The 21,675-nt window shown below is 37.9% G+C and overlaps 1 protein-coding gene across 2 annotated transcripts in view; it reads right to left on the bottom strand.

The window, feature by feature from the left end:
- The window catches only part of GMDS (GDP-mannose 4,6-dehydratase), a 409,651-nt gene that overhangs the window by 346,733 nt on the left and 41,243 nt on the right, over window positions 1-21,675 (bottom strand). For both annotated transcript variants that reach the window (XM_083824038.1, XM_083824037.1), the window contains exons 2-3: window positions 3,967-4,011; window positions 249-336 (exon numbers count right to left, since the gene is read on the bottom strand). In XM_083824038.1, coding sequence (XP_083680164.1) covers window positions 249-336; window positions 3,967-4,011 — 133 coding nt within the window. The remainder of the gene's footprint in view (window positions 1-248; window positions 337-3,966; window positions 4,012-21,675) is intronic.

Here is a 21,675-nt window from a genome sequence, read left to right on the forward strand (position 1 = left end):
GATAGAAGCCAACATAACGGGAGGCTTAGCTATTAAGTGGTTTTTTTTGTTTTTTTTTTTGTTTTGTTTTGTTTTGTTTTTTTGTTTTGTTTTTAAATAACAAATCCTATATGAAGCATGGCTTAAAAATAACTACTAGTTAATACAATTCAGTCAGAGGAAACTGGGATTCCCTTCCTGCGTCTGGGAACCTTTCTTCACCAAACAAATAGACTAAAAAACCATTAAATATAAAAACAAAGTCTTACTTCCTTCAGTGTGAGCCTGCGGATTCTTATAGAGATGTTCAATCCGGCCTGTATTAAAGGAACTGGATCGACGAACGATTCCATGCACCTGGGGGTTAAACAAGGAAAAATATAAAAGGAAATAGTAAACATAAGAGGGGTAAATGATTTAAACTTTAAAACTTCTATGTTTACATTTTTGTGGTATTTTAAGAACAGGAGACCTATCATGCCTCCGTTCAGACACATGTACCTTGTCTTTCTATCAGGTAATCAGTTCTCCTCCATTCCTAAAGGCAGACCTGTAGGGTCCAAATCCTAACAAAATACTTTGAGATGTGTTACAATGTCATTTATTTTAGTACCCTTGAGTGGTTTCACCTTCTCCCTTGTTGACACCACTAGCAGCCCAAGCATCACACACAGTACAGAAAACCCACTGAATTGCCCAGGAGCACCGTATCTCCTAGTGAGCTGAACTCACCAGTATCACTAGAGTTGGAGAAGCAATGCGTGGATCCCAAGATAACTACTTCTACCTGGTTACAGAGAAGCCTTTCTGGAGCCAAAGGTGACAAGCATGGAAAAACTAGGAGTTGTGACTAGGGAAAGGAAAGAGGTGGGCAGAGAAGAGAGAAGGGAGGAAAATAAGGAAGAAAAAGCAGCAGCAACAAGGCCCAAATATATTTTAGAAAACAGCTGTTATTCACTCTCTGGTGTCTTGGAAGAACAGACAGAACACTCAGTCCCTTTTTTTTTTTTTTAACCTCATGAGTCAGTGTTCTCAGATGGGTTACAAGACACACAGGCAAGTCTAAGACTGAAACACAGGTTGGGAATTTCCTTTAACCAGCCACGATAAATAAGTTGGTAAAAAAGCAGCAGTTCTGACTAATGTTAAAAGAAAAGTCTGTTTGTGCCTAATACATTAGAGAAATTGTTCTAACACTGATGCTGTTTCTCCTTATGTAAGATAGCCCCATGCTTGCTGCCAAATTCACGTTAGCTTAAGTTACCTGATGCAGGACTTGTGTTTGCACAAGTGAAATCAAGCTTCAACATCTGACTGTTCTCCACTTCTCACTGTCCTGCATTTCTGAAGGTGATCCTTTACAATTTGAAGCATCCAATGCTTGGTTAAGTTGGTCCATCACTTCACACTCACTCCATGCTAACTTTACCTTCCTGCCGGTGAGAATACACCAGCAGGAAGAGCTGGTGGGCTGTTTTGGTTTTGTGTTTTGTTTTACACATGGCACAAGCTACAGTTATTTACACAGAGAACACTTTATTCCATCTTAAGTCTGAAATTTAACTGGAAAAAAAAAAGGTATTTACAACCTTAGAGCGAGACCAGCTTGCTGCTTTGTGAATGACGTTTTGGTGACAAGGTCTGTAATTATAGCTGAACAGATTCATCTTTACAACGTGCACATCAATTCTATGATGCAATTTCCTTGCATAAAATTTCTATTGCCCAGCTACACCACAGCCTCATAATATAGCTTGTTCTAGCATTCAAATGCTAAACATCCTGCAACCAAGTAGAATACCTACTTCTTGAAGATCAACAGGGAACTTAGACACATAGCCACAAAAAAAAAATAAAATTGCTTCCCAAACAATGAATGTATCAATGTAAGTTTTAAGTTCTGTAGTTAAAAACCCCATCAAGATAATTTATGGAATGTGTGAACAATTTATAGAGACATATGGTTTATAAAGAAATATTTTCAAACATGACACCTCCATAAGAACTTCACTTTTGCAAAAGATGCTGGTAATACTTTGATTACTGAAATGAACATCTGTTTTGCTCAGCAAAACAAGACTTCACCATTTTAAAGTATCAAGTTATTCAAAAGGAAGTTAACCGAAATACTTCAACTGTCCTAGCAAAATCAGACATTTTAGCCTAAAATCCAGATGAGGCCTCTGATCTCTCAATTCTCTCTGAATGAAATCATGCTGAAAATCAAGTTCACACAAATGATTGACCAATAAGTCAAACCTTGCCAGCTCAAAGCTTGATGAAAGATTGCACTTGCAAGAGCTTTGAGTCAGCTGAATGACTGCGATACCATCATTTGACCAATGAGATGTGTTAAATGCAATCACCCCAGGACTTCAAAATGCTTCGAACAAATCCAGGGAGCCTCTTGCATCCAGCAATTACAAAAAAACAACCCCAGCTTTTTTTTTTTTTTTTAAACCTCCCACTCCTTTTTCTGGTATGCACATACAAGAGAAAGAAAGCCTGCCAAATGCTTAATCCATGACAGCAATATTACTGTAAAAAATGATGAAAGGTACCTTTGTCTGCATGGGACAGGTGAAATGCAAACTTTGTGACAAGCCAAAATGTGTGCAAACAGGTTAATCTAGTTAAGAATGTAAGATTGGTGGATTTTCCCTCAATAGGGCTTGATCTTTAGATAGATCACAATTTTAAAAAAATGAACAGTAAAACAAATGACCTTGGTTAGGGAGGCAATCAATCAGTTATCACATTTACCCCGGCACTGAGTTATTCAGGAACTGAGGTTTCCAGCTAGGAACACAATAAAGAATTTCAACAAATAGATGGAGATTGGAGGAACAAAGAGGAAAAACCCTCTACCCTCTTATTGTAATATTGCTACTATGAAAAAGATCCATATATTTCCATATGGGGTCAATTAATATTTCATTTTAGTTGCAGTTAGCAGTTCTCATTTCATCATGGACTAAGAAAAGAGCACATGCTTTTACCTGTAAGACAGCAGAAGCAACCACAACAATACTTCTCATCTCCAAGGGGAATGGAGAAATAGTAAAAAATACTCTATTTACAACACTGAAAAAACAGTAATTGGATCAATCAACAAAAGCAGCAGAAAGAATGTAATGAGCAAGGCAAGAGTAACCATGTGCCAAAGCACTCAAAGTGCTAACCTGCTGAGATGAGTCTTCTTACTAAGCAACAAAGCAATGTTACAACAGACATAATTAGCCAATATTAGTGAGCATTAAACTTTTACTGACCTAGAAAATACTCCATTGTGAAGAGATTAATTCGACCATCCCTTTTCTTCCTTTTTCTTCTACTATCATACCTCTGGAAGCATCTTTCATGACTGATATGGCTAGTGTTCTCAGACATATGTCCACAACAGTTCAAACCCACTGAATCATTCCATAATTATGTGATTCTTACACTGGTGGTCCACAGAAAAAAAGAAAGTGTGATTGGCAGGTTAAGTTACACGGTAGGAAAGAATCTGATTCCCTTTATTTTGAGGAAAAGGTCAATAAAATCATTTGCTAAGCAAGAATATAGTGAAAGCAAAATGCAAGGTTTTCATTAAAGTACAACTGCTGAAATTAGAGGGCCACTAGTGTCGAGAGAGACAAAAAGAACAAGAGATCCTTATTCCTTTATGCGGTACATTGCATCATAAATTATTCCCTAATTCCTTACAGTTTTGGCTCGCACAGGTTACTGTTTATCTGAGTTGGCGGGAAACATGCAAAGCAGCTATACCCTGAGGAGAAGAGGGAATCCACCAGTGGACATTAGATGATAAATAGTACAATAAGCTGGCATGATTACAGGCCGTGTTGCACATTCCTCTCTGGAGTTTTGATTTGTTATCTAGGGTTGAGTGGAAAACATACACAGAGGACAGAAGCAAAGGAAGCTAGAGCAGCGGCATCCAAGTGATTCCATCAGCCTGCAGTTGGTCACCAAGTCACTCACCTCGTAGCCTTTTTCCAGCAGGAACTCAGCCAAGTACGATCCATCCTGGGAAGAGAAAGATACAGGAAAGTGTTAGAAACACAGTGAATGGGCCTGGGAGATTTGGACTGGTTACTCTCTCAAAAAAGGGAAGAAAAATTTTGCAATGAGTTGACTGAACAGCAAGCATATACTTTGACTTCCCTAGATTTATGCACTGACCTAGAATGCTACAGATGCTTTTTGGTTAATTTTAGATTAAGAAGCAGTATATTTTAAAATAACTTGCTTACAAATGCTGGTTGAGAACTCCTGTCTCTTGAATCTCTTCCCAAGTTCCATTATAAAGTGTCTGGGGACATCTTTCCAAAATATCCTAACCGCAGCAGTTACTGAATTTGAACTATTTTGGAGATAGGGAAGGAAAAACATTTTAAAGAAATTCGTGCAAGCTTAGTGCACTGACAACGCACCAATAGACTTCTGTAACACCATGTCACACACATCTCTGGGCTCACACTCCTTCCATAAGCAGTCTAAAGAGCAATCATTCTGCCTGACCTACTGAGTTTTTCAAAAAACATCCCTAGCACACCCTATATTTATACTACCGAATACAGGTAGTGGTAATCCACAGTTTGTATATCATTGAGGGTAGAGAGGTGTTCCCCCCTCCTCTCCTCCTTTTGAATGTCTATCAAAAAAATTACAAAATTCCCCAAAAGCAAATGCTTCAAAGCACGTGTTTTCCTGAAAGAAAATGGTTTTCCTGGCATCACTATTGCCAGGATTTCAAAATACAGAAAGTCACATTATCCTCAAATTTCTATGTACCATCACAAATCCAGCAAAGTTCACCCCTCTGGAATGAGCGCTAACCAATGCAGTGAGTATCAGTCGTGCCCAAAGACTCTGTTTCTTTTGCTTTCTTGAGTTAATTGCTTCCTTTAATAATGTGAGAGCATTCCAGAGTCAATTGCCTTGCCTCAGGAATACCACAAAAACATGGGCTATCACCTTTGCTTACATGCTTAAGCTCTGTTATGTGTGTCTGCCCTGACATGATCCTGGCCAGAGACACCAAAGTACAAAACAGAACACACAGCTTTTTGGTCCTTTTTTTTAAGCCATGCTTCCAGAGAGCAACCTCTCACCTAACATTAAATGAACTTTTCTCATCTCAGACTGCCTAAGGAGAATAACATAGTAAAGAAAGAAATTTGAGAAGCACCAGGAGGCCCTAAAGCAGCAGGATGGCCTGTGGAGGGTAGCACATTGATGGCAAAATCATGCTTAAATCTACTCGCAATGGCAGGGTGCAGGGTACTACCGTATGTTTAAAACTCCAGCATTGCTGAAACACTGGAGCCTTGATGGTGCAAATGTTTCAGTCTTACACAGTCTAGAAGAGCCCGAAACCACAGAAGTCTCAGCTTACACATACTGCTCCCAATGTACGTACAATGTGCATGTGCTCACAACTTCCTACTCACAACTTCCCAGTGCCTGTAACCAGAACAGACCATGACACTGGTTGATCTGGAACAAAACAAGCCATGTGTGCCATGGAATCAGTGGAACAGTATGTGCTCCTGGACGTCACACAGAACAAGATCCCATCGAAGGGAGAAGCAAAGAATAGGCAATGAAAACTAGAGAAATACATGGTTGGGCCCCAAAGTCTTTAAAGTAGTTGTCTCTCTTAGTAATTACCCCAGGATTTAGCAGAGGTGGATCGGGGAAAACTCCCTAAGACCCCTTGGTTACACATTTGACCAAACTAAACAAAAAGGAGGTGAAAGTGGGAAACCCAGAGAGTGCAAAGGAGATGAAGAAAGAAAGGCTGTGATTGCTTAGGAAGTTGACGTGAAACAGACTTGACTAGGATTGAACCCTGTCAATAAGGTCTTGTTCTTCTCACCCAGGCCATTGCTCAAACTTTCCAATCGCACTGGAACATTTTGAACCAGCAGTGGCATTTGCTTCCTCTGTGCTTCCTTTCCAGGTCTATCAAGTGATAGGGCAGGGCTTCACAATGAGTGGGAAACAGGCAGCAAGTGTGAAAGCTACGGGTTTCTGGCTGTAGCACGGCACAGCTGATTTACTGTCTGCTAATCACACACAATGCAGATTCGAGCTGTCCTGCACTATGACACATTATCACAGAAAGCCCCCAACTTTCACATTTCCCTTCCTTTTCTTTTCAGTACAGCAGCTGTCAGTAAGAATGGTAATCAGAACAGCAAAGTGCCTAAGAGTTTGCAGCTTGTAAGGACAGCAGCTTCAATCTTTTCCTGACAGGATCAAAGAGCTACAAATAATTAAGCAGGATCTGTTAAGTGGTTTAAACCTACATTATGCATATAAATTCTGGTATTGAAGCTATGTATTTTCATTTATACTACAGAGCTTTCAGCGTTCCAGGATCACTAAACCAGGAAAGGAACATTAAAGGAACGTGGTAATTAGCAAGAAAGTTCAATTTTTGTTACAGGTAGCAGCTTTTGCTTCGAGTCACAAAGCCTCAGAGGACAGAAGTACTTTCCTTTGTGGAAAAAAACATCCATTTTAATAAAAGAAAATAGGCTATAAACTACTTTAGGTAGAATCGTAGAGAGACCTGGCTCCAGACCATTTTGAACAGTCAAAACAGTTTGACAAGACTGGTTACATAAACCACCTCAGTTAAAACAGTTCTTCATCAGCACGCTGACATATCAGACTTGAAGAATCACTTCACCACCTTCAGCCAAAGAAGCTTGAAAGCATATGCAAAGAATGATACTTAGCTGGTTTCCAATACACAGCAGCAGGCTTCCAACTGCAGCTGTCTTACAACACGTCTGTAAAATTCCCAGACAAAAGAAAACAGTCATATAAACTAGAGTGAGACAACCTTAGGATGCAATATTTTATATTTAATACAGTAGTTAATGTCAAGAACTTCAATAAACTTTGACGTGCTATCAAAGAAAACCCCTTCTAACAGAGCAAAGAAATTGAGACATATACAAGAGTTAGAGCCTTACCACAAACATCTAAAATAAAAGTAACGTTTGACTTGATCTATGAGCAAAGAATAGGATCATTTATAAAGAAAACTGAAAGTAAGGGGAATTAAATAGCCTGTTTAACCATCCAAGTCTCCTTTATTTTGTACTGTTCTACACAGGGAAATCACATTTGTACCCATGGACTAATTTCAAACATACTGACGCATTCAGATAAGGCTGTAAAAGCAATCCCAAACGCAAGACATCTTCCTTTGATGTGACCAGTTCCAATATCCTCCCACCAGAGTTCCTGGAATCAAGAACTAAGTTACACACCCTACCTGAACATTTGTAATCTAGAGAAGAATCCTCCTTCCCCACAGCTCCTTTCTACTAAAGAAAGACAAGCAAAAGAAAGCACCAGGCAGACAAACAAATGAAGAGAGATCAGGAGTAGGATGAACAGAGTTCTCATTACAATTCCTTGAATTCCGGGGGAAAGAATACAGTGGTGGTTTTTTTTGTTTGTTTTTTTTGTGTTGTTTGTTTGTTTTTACATAAGGAGGATAAGGAATTAAAAACCTAACACAAGCGATGCAAGTGTACCATAACCATCACACAGAGAAGAAAGGACTCTCATAGAAGAGGATTGGGGTGGGGGTATGAACATTTTAGAGGAAACATCTCCACAGTATTGTGGTGAAGATGACATCCCACACAAACATGCAATTTTATAACAACGCCATACAAATCACTGAGAAATCTTGCTGAATCCTAATGAAACTGTCCAACAGCCCAGATCTCTACTTGTTTCTGAAACAGAGCAGGTATCAACCAGAACCTACAAAACCTGGCTCCAGCCCAGAAGAGAGACAGCCACAGAGAAAGCATCATATCATTGGGTAACATAGCAGGGGAGAGAGCCTGAGTACTGCACTGTCTTCCTTGCTCTTAATGCCTACCCATCTGCAAATACATTGGTAGTAAAGCCTGAGAACATAAAACACAACAACTTCAGTCAGATGCAGTGTTTAAGGAAGGTTTATATCTTTTTAATAATTTTTGTATTTTTAAGTTGGGTATGATGAAATATCGGTCCATGTCATAAGCTTATAGACCTGCTCTGTACTTTTCCGCAGCTCCTATACCAGGTTTGTAGACTTTGTTATTCCTTTTGGAAAAAAAATGCCATGATTTTCCACAAAGACGAAAGATGGTTATACTTACAAAGTTCACAACTGAAAAAGGCTAATGACATACCCTTACAAGTAACACTACAAAGGTGAGTTCATGGCAGTTCAAAATATAGACGGTGTCAATTATCAAAGTCATTCATAACAGTCCTAAACTCCTTTTAAATTACAAGGTATAGCTGTGCTCTGAAGTCAAATTTTGATAGGTTTAATTAGGCTGTTCAGGGGAAGGAACATGAAGAGAAGAAGTACAAATTCAGTCATAGGACATGGGTTTTTATTTCTTAAAGGATTTTTTCCACCAGCTTTGCACCATCACAATATTCCTTTATCCTGATTTAAAGGAATAATATATACTTCCATTAAGATACATAGAACTGGTGGCACTAGTAGCCTTCCACAATAAATAGTTGCTTCATCAAGTTTTAAACTTTCTCATAGCTATAGACTAATGCTATTTCAGTGACTTAAGTTGGACTGCGGTGACAGATTCTTTGGAGCAGCGAGCATATACCATTCTAAAGCAACATCTAAATGATTTTAATAACAATCCATAAAAAAAATCTATTCATTTATTTACAGCATGACATAACGGCCTTCTTTCAAAAAAAGAAATCTGAAAGAGTAATACAGTGTAATGTTATTTTTGCTGAAAAATGCATACTTCTAATCGTTTTCAATGATTTATGGAGGAAATAAGTATTTTTTGTAGCTACTATAAACAGAACAGTGCTGGACTTTGTCTCAAGTCTTCAAGGCAGTATTTGAGGTAAAACATTAAAGCATGCATTAAAAAAATCCTCCATACTGAAAAAAGGAAGAATTATGAACTCTGAAGTTTTTAACTGATTTATTAAAGCTGCCACCCTACAAATGCAGTAGCTATTTTGCTATTCAGATTTGTATTCTGGCCAAGTAAGAACAGGAAAACAAGTGTCCTTTTGTTCTCGCAAAAGAAAAAGTCAAAAGGTAATAAATGTTAAAAATCTTATTTTTTTTGAACATTCCTCATAATTGAAGGTTTTTGTAATGCATTAAATGCAGCACAACAAAAAACTAGGCATGAGGAAGAATTATTAGCAACAACAGAAGCGTTCTAATTACATTACTCTGTCCTTTTTCAATTAAGAGTTATTTAAAAGAAAAGCGAAGTTGCTTTGGAAAAGTGAATCACCATGTTATTTCCGAGTCTGAGTTCCTTCTGACTTCATATACTATTCCACTGGCAAACTATTAAGTTATATTAAGAATTGCAAGTGCTATTACATACAACACCAAAAAGTTTTTCTTCCTTCCTCCAGTCGCAGTTATCTTTATCCAGAACAATGTTACCCACATCATCAATATTTATAGCTATTTTACTGCGAATCCGGGCATAGACACTTGTCTAAAAAAATGTACTGTGCCTTTCTAAAGCCAATACAAACAGAATAACCTTGTGTAATTAGAAATGCGCCTTACAGTTAGGAGAGGCAACCAGTTAAGAGTTTTGGCTTAGATTAAGCCAACAACAGAAACAAATGAAAGCGCAATGCTGCTTAAGTGATTTGATATTTTTGAATATCAAATCAGTCCAAACCAGATTCTATAATATCCAACAGCCTGCAAAAAACTTGGTTTGGGTCAAATGAATTACACCAAACTGATTACACTAAGGTGTGTGCATATGTGTTTTTTTTTTTTTAATGATTGTAAGAAAATCCGATACCTAATTTGTTATTTCCAAATATGCTTACCACAAATTTCCCAGTGAACAGTCAGATGCTTGACAGGCTTTTTTTTTTTTTTTTTAAAAATAAGGCCCCTAAACACTCAAACATTCAGGTACCCAAAAATAACTGCTAGTTTTCAGATGTGTCCAAAGAACTATTTTTATAAAGAGGAAAAGTATCAGTAAAGCAGCTTTAAAGATTTTGAAGAACAAGCCTTTCCCAAATTCTTGTAATAAGCCATAATACATTACATCTTTCTTCAGATATGAATGTGGGCAGTATACTAAAGTAAACCAATTATGAACTCTAAATTTGAGAAAAACCTAGCTATATTTTTCTGTCTCACAAGTGAAACCACAGGGATTGTAAGAATGTGTCAAACAGCTCTATAAACATGGCAACACAAATCATATGGATGACAGTCCACGAGAAAATTAAAACTTGCACGTAGTGTTTGTAATGGAAACCTGCAACACTTAACAGCCACAAGATGATGGTTTTGTCCATCCTCATGTCCTCCTGCTTTCAAAGAACTACTGGTATCACATGGTCCTTTACCTTTCCAAAGCAGTAGCAGCAATTCCCACTAGCAGCAGCCAAGAGCTTTCTGGATATGCCCATCCTCTAGCACCCAGACTAATCCACCAGACCATACTGCTGAAACCTCCCAACCTGCAAACAAATGCAAAATAACTAAGACCAAACACTGCTTGGTGGAAACTCAGACAAGCAGACCTGGTTGCACAGAGCAAAGAAACCAGTGAACCCAGAACCAAGCTGCAGGGCACCTTCTCAAAAGAAGGATTTTAACTTCGCGTTTTGAAAGAGTCAGGATTTGTTGCTGTAATGATAAAAAGCCATAAAGTCCAGAAAGAGTTTTGGAAGAAACACGGCATCTGTTATGATCACAGCATGTAAGTAATTTTGTGAACTGACACAAGGAGGAAAAGACGAAGTCTTAGCCATAATCTTCACATGGCATCTTTACCATCAACAACCTGGAAATGCCAAAGCAAAAGCAATTAACATTGCTATTACTGCAACTGGGGAGGCCACCTGAACCTATGACCATAGCTCAACACGTGTCATACCAGATGAGAACCCACTTCATTCCCAGATGGAGCTTTTTTCCTTTTTGCTACAGCAGCCTACTACAGCTGCCGAGGTTAGAGCTGCTTTCAGCATCATATCACCAGCCTCCCGTGCTGATAATCCAGTAGGCTTTCTGGCACCAATGTTCACTGCCTGAGCGTATATTACTTTAACTTTATCCCAAGACCTCTTCTCCTCTGACTGTCCCCCCATGTTGTTTTTTTTTTTTGTTTAAAAAAAGGATTGCAAGGTCTGTTATTTCAGACAAACAAAACAAACATCACACTTGCTATCTCACTTGCATGAGACCAAACTTAACGAGGGAGATGTAAATGAATGTACATAGGAGAAAAAGGGTTCAAATTCATTCTTCTGTACTCAACAGCTTTAAATATGAACATAGGAGTTTAGTCTGAAACTTCATTTATTTACAGACAAACAAGAACAGAAAGAAAACACATTACAGTTGCAATAGAGAAGCAATGTGCAGTAAGCCAACTTCATTTTTCTTCAGTATTTCCATGGTTTTAAGTTTGAAAATGCAGTCAGGAATGCTCAGCTGGTATTTCTGAGTTTAACAGATCTCAGTCTCGCAGTATTTGCCTGGGTTGAGTGAAAGCTCTGATACACGCAGCACCGAACTGATACAGCAGTATTATTGGGGTGGTCTGGCAGAGCAGTGATACAGTCTGCAAGTCATAGGAGCGACCAGTGTTTCCTGGACATCTGAAACCCTAGGATAAGACCCCTTGTGCTGCAGCTGATCATCCGCTCTCAGGCATTACTTCTCCCATTCAGCATGGTGGAAGCCCAGCATTCACTGGTCTGACATCCATTGAAGCACAAACAGTTTTTCAGGAACTCTGCTGTTTCATGTAATTTCTCTCTCTTCATTTCAACATTGTTAGTGAAGATCAGAAAGTGCGAGAGAGATGTTTAAAAGGTGACACCCAACACTATCCACACTGTTGTGAATATTTAGTGACAAAGATTAGCAGTTGTTCCTTAATCTCTACTCTACACGTGTTCGTTACCTGAAACAGGGGCACACTAAGTATTTTGAGTCTTAAATACCTAAAGCTATGCTTCAAAACAATGAAAAAGACACAAACGACAGGACTCTTGAGATGACAAGCCCTTCCTATGCCTTCTGAAAGATCATCCTCACAAAATCTTGGAAAACAATTAGGCAAGTCAAAGGAACACAATCTACAAATACTCTAATAGAATGCTTTGAAACAGTTTTTCCAGACAACACTCTGAAATCCATGTTTTGCCAAACATTTTTATTATGCTCAGAATCTGCACTGTCAGATATTTTTGGACAAGAGGCTGAATATGCTTCAGAAGTTTTGTTGTTTGCTTTTATATAGTCTAGGATTTTTTATTTTTTTTTTTAATTATTTTTGCAGTTATGTTCTATAGTCCAATTGTAAATAAAAGAAATACATGGCTAGTACATCTTGATTTGGTACATAATTTACCAATGAATGCAACTACCGATTCTGACAGTGCATGCCTTCCTCCGGAAGCGCTGACAGCCATTAATGAAGATGCCTAATTACATAATAAGAGCACTGATATTTATTAAAATAGATTGATTGAAAGTGGACATTAGACCTGACACCTCTCTTCCACAGGGCCACGTGGACTAGCTCTTGTTAATCAAGTGCTCAGATTCCACATGAACTGAGCTTCCTGGTGGCAAGGAGCCAGGCAGGCCGAGCAGGATAAGAATTATCTAGGCGATAGACTGCAAAGGGATGCAATGTTTTTTCAGAGAAGGTTGGCGAGGGTCATCTTTTATTTACAGATCCTGTACAATGCCTTGTGTACCCAGCTTCAGTTTTCCCCTGTCAACTTAGAAAGGGGAAAAAAACCATGCAGTTCCATCAATTGCCAAGGTTTTTGTCTAAGGGGAACTAGAAAAGGAAAGTGAGCAATCGTGTTTGTTTATCCTATCTGTCATGAGCAGGATCTGGAATAGGCAACTACAACATTGCCAACAAAATACCTATTCAATTCATAAAATACTAAAAGTCACCTGTAGTCTGAGTTAGCACATCGCCCCCTAGTATCAGGTTCAAGTACAATTATCAGCAGAATTTTCAGCTAGCTGGTCTGCAGCTGCTTTATGAATGGCTTCCTAATTATGATTAGGGCAGAGCTATAATCAGGGTAAAGCAACTGTAAAGTCTAAGTATTTCCAGTTTGGTTTTATTCCGATGAATTATGCAATTTCACACAGATCTCTGAAAACAGAAGAACTATTTAAAACTTCTACAAAGAAGTCTTTAAGAAGCATCAAAACAAATTGCTTTAAAGAGCTTGTCACAAACATTTCTTTAACTTCTTTCATTTGCTGTTCCACAAAACCTGAAACTAGTTAAATTTAACTGACTTTACAAGCTGTGGAGAGACTGAGTACATAGGACACATTTTAGTCATTTTTGTCTGTATTCATAGTAATTTCCTCTAATCTCAAGGTTTCTTAGCAGTTCGTTTGAATCACTTTGCGCCCTAGAAACTACAGGAAATACTACGGAAACCTCCCTGTCTAACTTTCTTTGTAAGCTGTTCTGTTACATTTATTCCTGGTTGAGTTCATAACAGCATACCAAAGCCAAGCAATTCAGCATCACAATGTTACCAGCTTAAATCTTAAAAAAAATTCCTTAGTTTAGTTGCCAAGTGACATGAGGGCACACTAACTGAACAAATAAAGCAGTTTGCAAAGAAGTAAAGCATGAAGAAAATTGTGTCTAGTTTATTACTAAGTTGTTTTTTCTTTCTTTTTTTTTTTTAAGAAATTTAGAATTTCCATATCATTCACAGGAAACAAACTCCACTAGTTTTGTTAAATATCACATGCACATAAAGCAAAGTACAAGAAATGTTCCCAAGATTTTCAGAAACGGGGATTCAATATGACAATTTCCTCTGAAAAATATACTAAGCACCTCAGGAGAATGTAATTATATATATATATATATGTATATATATACACAAAAGAAGTTCCTAAAATAAAGTACCAGGGTCATCCTTTTAACAGTATTAAAAATTACAGATTAACACCACCATGCAAATGGCTATTTAGATTAGTTTTTACGCTTCATGTTTGCAGATTCAGCTGCTACCTGGCTTTTGCCTGTGCTAAGACAACACCTCCAGCAGTTCAAGACAACAGATTATCAAGAAATTGCATCTTGTACCTTACAAAGCTCCTTGAATGCTCATTCATCAAATCAAAACATGCTAAAAGTAGTCAGAAAAAGGAAGTTTTCACTGAACTAGATCACACATGGAAAACTAATTTAAGTAGCCTTTTAAAGGTTTGTTATCACCACATCAACTAGGCTACTCTGCATCAAGCATTTGTCTTCTCCTTCTACCTTATTCCAAGAGAAAGGGCATGATCCATTTTCCTCCCATCCCTCCCCTTGAGGGCTATCCATTACTTGGAATGCTTCAAGAGGCATTGTAACAGGATTGTGACTTAAACACCAGATTACATCACCTGTGCCCTCAAACTGTGCTACCTGGGACTGCCTAGATGAGCATCCTTACTCTTTAGGGGCTGACTGCATCTAATTTGGGCATCTGGAAATACACTGAAGGATTTGTCTCAGCAGAAACATCAGCAAATATGCTGACAACTAATAGGTGTATACAAGCAGCCAGCTAGGTTTAACTCTACTCCACCCTCAAAGAAAATGAGGGTTAACACCAGCAGGATTTTTGGAGGAAGTTACTTGATTTATTACAACGCAGAAAGAACCCTACAACAAACTGCTCTGAGATAGTGGTTAGAAAAAAAAATCAGCCTTCAGGATCTAAGGCACCACAGCTACCTCCCTTTCTCCCCCCACTGAGGCTGATCACACCGCCCATCTCACAACACTGCCTCATTCATTCACCAAAGTTGTGATTAGCACTGCAACCATCTGTGCGATCTGCTGTGTGCAGACCATCCACAAACACAGGCAGCCATCCAGCTTTCCATTCTGCTCCTGTGGCAGAAATCCAAACAAAAACCACGGCTTCAGGTTTTTGGATGTCTTGTTTGTCAATATGGTTTTGCTTCTTCAAGAGAAGCTCAACGAGTTGAAGGACTAGAACAGCATTAGCTGGTGCAAAATTCCCAGAATCTCCTTTCAGCTGGATGCCTACACAACATTTAGGTCAAGCACTCTGCATATCTGCGTGGCTTGTGACAGGAATATGAACTCTTCTAGTTCTGAGAAAATTAGAAGTGACAACAGTCCTAGACCCACAGGGTGAATATTCAGTTTTTCCAGGTATTTCTACTTTACTCATGACAGAGGTTTACATGAAAACAGGTTCAGATCCAAACTTGAAAAGTGTTTCCAGGTATTCACATGTACTTCTGTAGTGCAATCTGAGCCTGGCAAACTAATTTAACCATCAGGTGACTGAAGTTTGCATCAGAAAGTAACCAGCATTGGTCCCAGGGAGAGGGCTAATTACCACCTGGATGCACAGGCAAAAAAGGAGGGGTGCTCATCATGCTGAAATGCAACATGAGAATTTCTCCAAAGTTACTGGCACAGGACCAGCAAAGGTTGAGCTCATTGCATGCCTGTTGACATGCAGGAGAGGTAAACTTGTTGGTTTCTGTGAAAGTTTTTGTACATCTGTTCATGTGAGGAATACCACGTTACAACTATTGTCACCATTTTCATTTTTCTCTGCTACTTTCCATAGAAAATAAGTATTTCATATGTGGTTTCAGATATTTCCTTGTACTTAATGCATTTTTCTCCATATACCCACACATACATCCCGATTACGAGGCCCATATCTAGTCAGTAAAAAGCATTTCACGTTGCTACAAAAAAGACACCACTCTTATAAAATAGTTTATTTATTCATGCTCACCCAAGCGTCTTAGATGCTAATAACAAGGTTAGTAACACTTTCATAATATTTCATTTTGCTTGTGTTCATTTACAGATTGACACAAACAAAAATGCATCGTACAGCGCAACTTGCTAGACATGTAGTGCAAGATCCTAAAAGGAATCTAACCCCCTTTTAACACATAGTGTGTCTAAGTAAAACAAATTTGTCTTGCTTATGCCATGCAGTTAAAGTACAAATTACAACGTAATTTCGTGAGGTTTTTGTGTCATTCTGCTGAAAAGAAGTAAAGCTCTGAAGATGTCATAACAAAAGGCAAAGACTTAGCTGTACTGACATTCTTAGTATAAAACATGCAAAGAACAGCCTCATGTGCCTTGACTTTTGCCTCTGGCATGACTTGATCTCCTCCAAGCAGGAGGATTTTGTTTTTAAGCTTTTTTCCCCCTGTAAGTATAAAATTATAGGATTGGTTATTAAACTCCCCCACATACTATAGCAATGTATGCAAACAGTCCAGAAAACACATCAGGAATTAAAATTCATTAACATTTGTACACAAGTGTTTGTTTCAGAAGAAACTCAGGCAAACTCACCATCAGAATGAAAGGAGGGAAGACTTTTTTTTTCCTGCATGAAACATTAAATGACATATTCAAATCTATTGTTACAGAACAAGAATGAACTGATGTTAAGATTAGTGGAAGCAACAGGCACTGCACCAAGTCATTTCAAATTGCACAGGATTTGACTGAAATTCAGAAGAAAAGCTTCACTGAAAAATGGAAAGACTATTAAGGTAATATAAATGTCACCAGCCTCTATGGGATCCACTGACTGACTCATTCGAAGACTGCTAACTGACCCTTGACAGCGTTTTATGTGAAGAGTTTTAATTAACTCACAGTCTTAATGGATTATTCTACTGACAATAGTAATACTTTACAGATAGAGCATGAAAACAAAGACAGACCTGTGGGTAACCTAGACAGAGAGCAGTACTAAATCAACTGAAAGGCTCAGAAAGAAGACTTCAGCTTCCCTGTCAACAACCATTGAGTACGTTGTAGAGTAGTTGGCAAGAAGTTCTATTGCATCTCATCGCTTCTTTCTCTGGCCTTCTCTTTATAAAATTATTTCCTCCTGATATCACCAGACGCACAATAACTAGGCTAAAAAATTAAGCTTGCTGTCTAAAGCAATCCTCCCACATCTTTTTTCCATATGAAATTCAAGCCTATACAGGAAATATTGCAACATTTCTCTAGGCTTTTCATCTTTATTTCTTACAAGAAGATTCTTTTTAACTTTTTTTTTTTGCTTATGAGCAATTTGTCAATACACATGAATTGGCAATATTTTATTAAAGCTTACCAGCTACTATTTATATAGCTCTTCTGCTACATATGCCACTGTACATATTGTTCCCAAGAAAATGAGGCCCTTAATGAGTTTATTTTATCATGCAAAAAAAATGCTACAAGTTATTACAAAAGGGGAAAGAGTACAGAAGTTCAAGTACACTAGATGCTAAACTGCAATGCCTTATTCTTAGAATTGTTTTAACTTCCTAAACTTCAGTGTATCATTTGGTGTTCACAGAAAGTTTTGTAGTATTTTATAGTTAATTATGGAAAAAAATGTTACGGTATGAACTATTGATTTCTTCTATAATTTCTTTACACTATATAATTTACAAGAAAAAACAACACAAGTAATTAGAGATTTTAGAATGCATGTTAAATGAATGATACTTGTTTCTTTAATAAAAATATCCTAAACTGACTTAAAAAATTCTAGAAACCCGGATCCATGGATGTCCTTTGCATGGCTTTCAGAAAAGGAAGGCTATATAGCCCAGTCACAGTTACCTTTCCCAAAGTGGGAGAACTATCTCAGGTGCTTTATTTCAGTTATGCCTCCTGAAGATGGCATTTGCTGAAGGGTAGAAGATAACTCTAGAATCCTATAGCATTACTATAGTATTACCAAATTCTAGAACCACACCAAGTTTACTGATCTGTGAACTGCAGATGAATAAATCTGATCTCTACTACTTAAAATTATTTGAGTAAAATAGGTATGCAGAACATCTGCACTACTGAAAAATATACTCAGATTGCTTGAAGCAGGAGGTTTGTGTACATATTAGATAGCCATTCTAAGACTAATGTATACATTTCCATGAACTAAGTGCAAGTATTTTAACCTTCCCAATTGCTGTTACACAAATAACAGTTTGAAATGTAAACTGGTTAACAGTATTCCAAAACGGTGAAAATCAGTGGGCTGTCTGAAGGTTACTACCCTCCTATTCATGAAAAGCACAAGCTGAGAAAAAACTAACAGAGCAGGGGAAAAAGGAAGTGGAGCTTGTGCTTTGTTTTTAATAGCACAAACACTCTGAACTAATAGGCACACTATTTAAGGATCATGCAATGTAGCACAGATACAACTCTTCTTCAGATCAAGTACCAGCAATTTTCCAAAGCTCTACAGCAATATTAGCTAATATCAGTACATTACTTCATAATCCCCTAGAAGCATTTTAGTCCAGGTTAGTTAAGATGTATCTATTAACGCCTAGCTCAAAGTGAATAAATTCCCTCAGATTATAGGGAAAATCTTAAGCAGGCAGACCAACAACTAAGATAAAACACTCACAGCAAGTTAGTACTCCAAGCAGAACAAACTCATTCAGATAAAGTAATTGAATCTTTCCTTCGTGTTTCAAAGTATAGGGCAATTCTAAGATAACGCTGAACCCTTCAATACTATGTTAGGCTGAATTATTTATACAGATGTAGGGTTCCACCTCCAAAATAATCTAGAATTAAAACACCAGCACCACTTCTCGCAGCTTGCAGCTGGGTAGTAGAGTACAGCCTTGGATATCACAGACATCCTGAAGACCCAGTGATGGAATTACAGATCACAGCACAGCTTAACAGGTCTGTAACAGAGGCTGCAAGTATCTTCCTGCAAGGCTTTCATCAAGACATCTGAAGCTGTTAGCCTATTTTAAAACTTGAACAGACTTGACAACAGATTATCTCACATACCAGGGAGACTAATACAGATTTTAGAACCAATGTCAGTTCACAGACCCCTAAAAACACTTCCCAGATTATCCACTGCATTAAATAAAGATGTTCTCATGTAAAAGATACAAATGAAGGCCATATCGCATCATTCTGATACAAGAGAAACTTTGAGATCCAGCCTTAACAAGTCAACCCCTATACTGTTATACACTTCTACCTCTGTACTTGGGATTAATGGAATAATCGCCAACATGATGATTCAACTGGAAATAATCAGTCCACTGTATCTTCCCTCATCTCATGTGAGAAGCGTTTGGGATTTTAAGCTTCTTCATCTGTGGTAGAGTAGGGGCCGAATGAGGTATCACTCCATCACGAGAAACAGCAATTCTTCACTCGTGTCCCCAGAGCAGAAACTGCATGGCTACAGCTTGATGTGACACCTTCGGTTTTGGTGCAACACAACATTTTCAGTCATCATTTGAAATCACAGAAAACCAATGCACAGGTCAAAGTTTAGCTATAAATTAATAGTCACTTTAATAAAAAATATTTTAAAAAGTGACACCATCTAATCTACTCTTTTGCAGACATCATCTCACAGCTGCAAATATACCAACACAGATGTTGGAGAAAAGACAAACTTTTTCCCTTACCCACAGACTGAGATACCACTTTTGCACAGGAAAACTTACATACTGTCACTGCACTGGAAACTGATTGTGCTCTTAAACCTTTCGTACATGTTTGGTTGTGTTGACATGTATATAAATATAAAGAAATCAAACTTGTGTAACAAAATATGGCTGAAAGCTTTGATGCTGTTCTGCTCCAACTACATTATGACACAGGAAAAGTGGAGGAACTAAGGAACTCTAACCTGGTGTGAAACCTTTTCACTAATTTGGCAATTGATCAAGGAAATCAAAATACTGGATTGGTTCCAAAGAGAACTGAACTTCCACATTTTGTAGCCGAGAGTAATTAAATGCTGGGTGGATGTCCTGTTAGAAAACAGTGACAAGGAGTCCACAGCCCCTTCTGGACATTCCTCAGAAACAACTCCCTCAGCAGCTAAGAGGAAGCCTCTTATTTCCTCAATTCCAACAGAAGACTGAGTGATATTTCAACCTACCTGAATCCAAACTGACAGCAGAGACTGGTCTCACAGCAATTATTATTTTTTTTTTTTAATTAAGAAAACCCTATGCAATACCACTGTTTTTTCAATTAACATACCACCTCAGGGACAATCCGTCTTTAAGAAAAATGAGGTGTTAATGGATTACATGTCATACCAAATGCTCCCTTTAACCTTAATAGTGCAAATTATTTTCAGTTCTTGTAAATAAGCAGTTTCACTTAGCTATTATTTTTACTATGTTAAGAATAACCTTCTGGTTATTGTAATTCAATCTGCATTGCATGGGGACTTTTTTTGTACCCTACCCCTGAATGAAGCATCAGCAGAACTTAAGACAAGCATTCCCTTTCCACAGAGGGAAACGAAAGGGCAATGAAAAATTGCTCAGGTTTCTGTCGCTGGCATTCACTAGAAGAATGTGTTTTCAAAATCTTCTTCAATTCCTAGATTTAAAGATTTAAAGATTTAAGGAAGACAAATTCCAAAGGAAACAAGTCATTTTTAAAGACAAAGGTTCACAGCCTCTAAGTCAATAGTGTCTTCCTTTTCTTTCCAAGACCTTAGATCGTTCTGCATGCCATGGATCTCTGCTGCTAATCTCTAAAAGACTAAAACACAAGGAAACTCGTACAATTTTGAACTTCCACTCTACTGCATGGTTCAATGCACGTTCACACAGTGCAGAAGAACAGGGTATTAGTCCCAAATCATTAATTACAAAAATCATACAAATAGGAAAGAGTACCAACCATATTAAAGCAGTTTTTATATTATTATTATTCCAGAGACACCAGAAGTATTCAAAAACTTCTAGTTATCTCTAGAAGAGGGTCACAGCAGCTCAGAGGATTTCTGCATTTCCACATTCCTTATTTTACTTTCAGCGTCTTCCCCAAACTAAAAGCTCACATACATGTCTCTTCTCACTCTCACATGCAGCAATTGCAGAATTAGATTTATCAGGTTCAGTAGTGCCCTGATGACTCCTAGTTACAAAAGTGACAGCCATGTTAGTCTCACAAAGCTGTCATGCCTCAGAAAGCTATAAGTCAGTAGCAGAACAAAAATTGTCTCTGGCCACAAACTTCAGATAGCATCATTATAGCCTTCCTCATTTTGGGATTTTGTTTCCAAGAAAAAGCAAATCTCAATTGCACTAGTGTCCAATGAGTTGCTGTAAATGAGACTAAAACGTTAACAAACTAAAGCCATCAAATATATCACCTCTCAACAAGAGTTGCTGGACTTCAGCAAACTAGGGGTGCCAGATCAGTTTTAAGCATTCAACTTAGCCTATTGATCAGGATTACCCAACTAGAACATCCTCTTAACTAAACTTTCTTGCAGAAACTGTATTTCAACTGTCCAGGCCATCCTCTTTAGGGTATGGTTTACATCCATAGTATATACAGCATATCATTGGTATTTTCAAATAAAACTCAGGTTTCTTCAGAAGACAAGCCACCTCGTGTTCTTGCAACGCACTTGAACTCTGAAAGTTCCACAGATAACTAAAGCGCAGGAAAAAAAAACAGACTTAATATCCAGTTGCAATAGGGAAATAAAAGGCAGGGACAAATGGAGAGATGGGGAGACAACAAAAATACTACAATCGAAAAAAAAATCTAAGCAGTAATGCCAAACTAATGATATAAAATGCTAACTAGAATT

Source organism: Anser anser (genome assembly GCF_964211835.1).
Source record: "Anser anser genome assembly, chromosome: 2".
Classification (NCBI taxonomy): Eukaryota; Metazoa; Chordata; class Aves; order Anseriformes; family Anatidae; genus Anser; species Anser anser.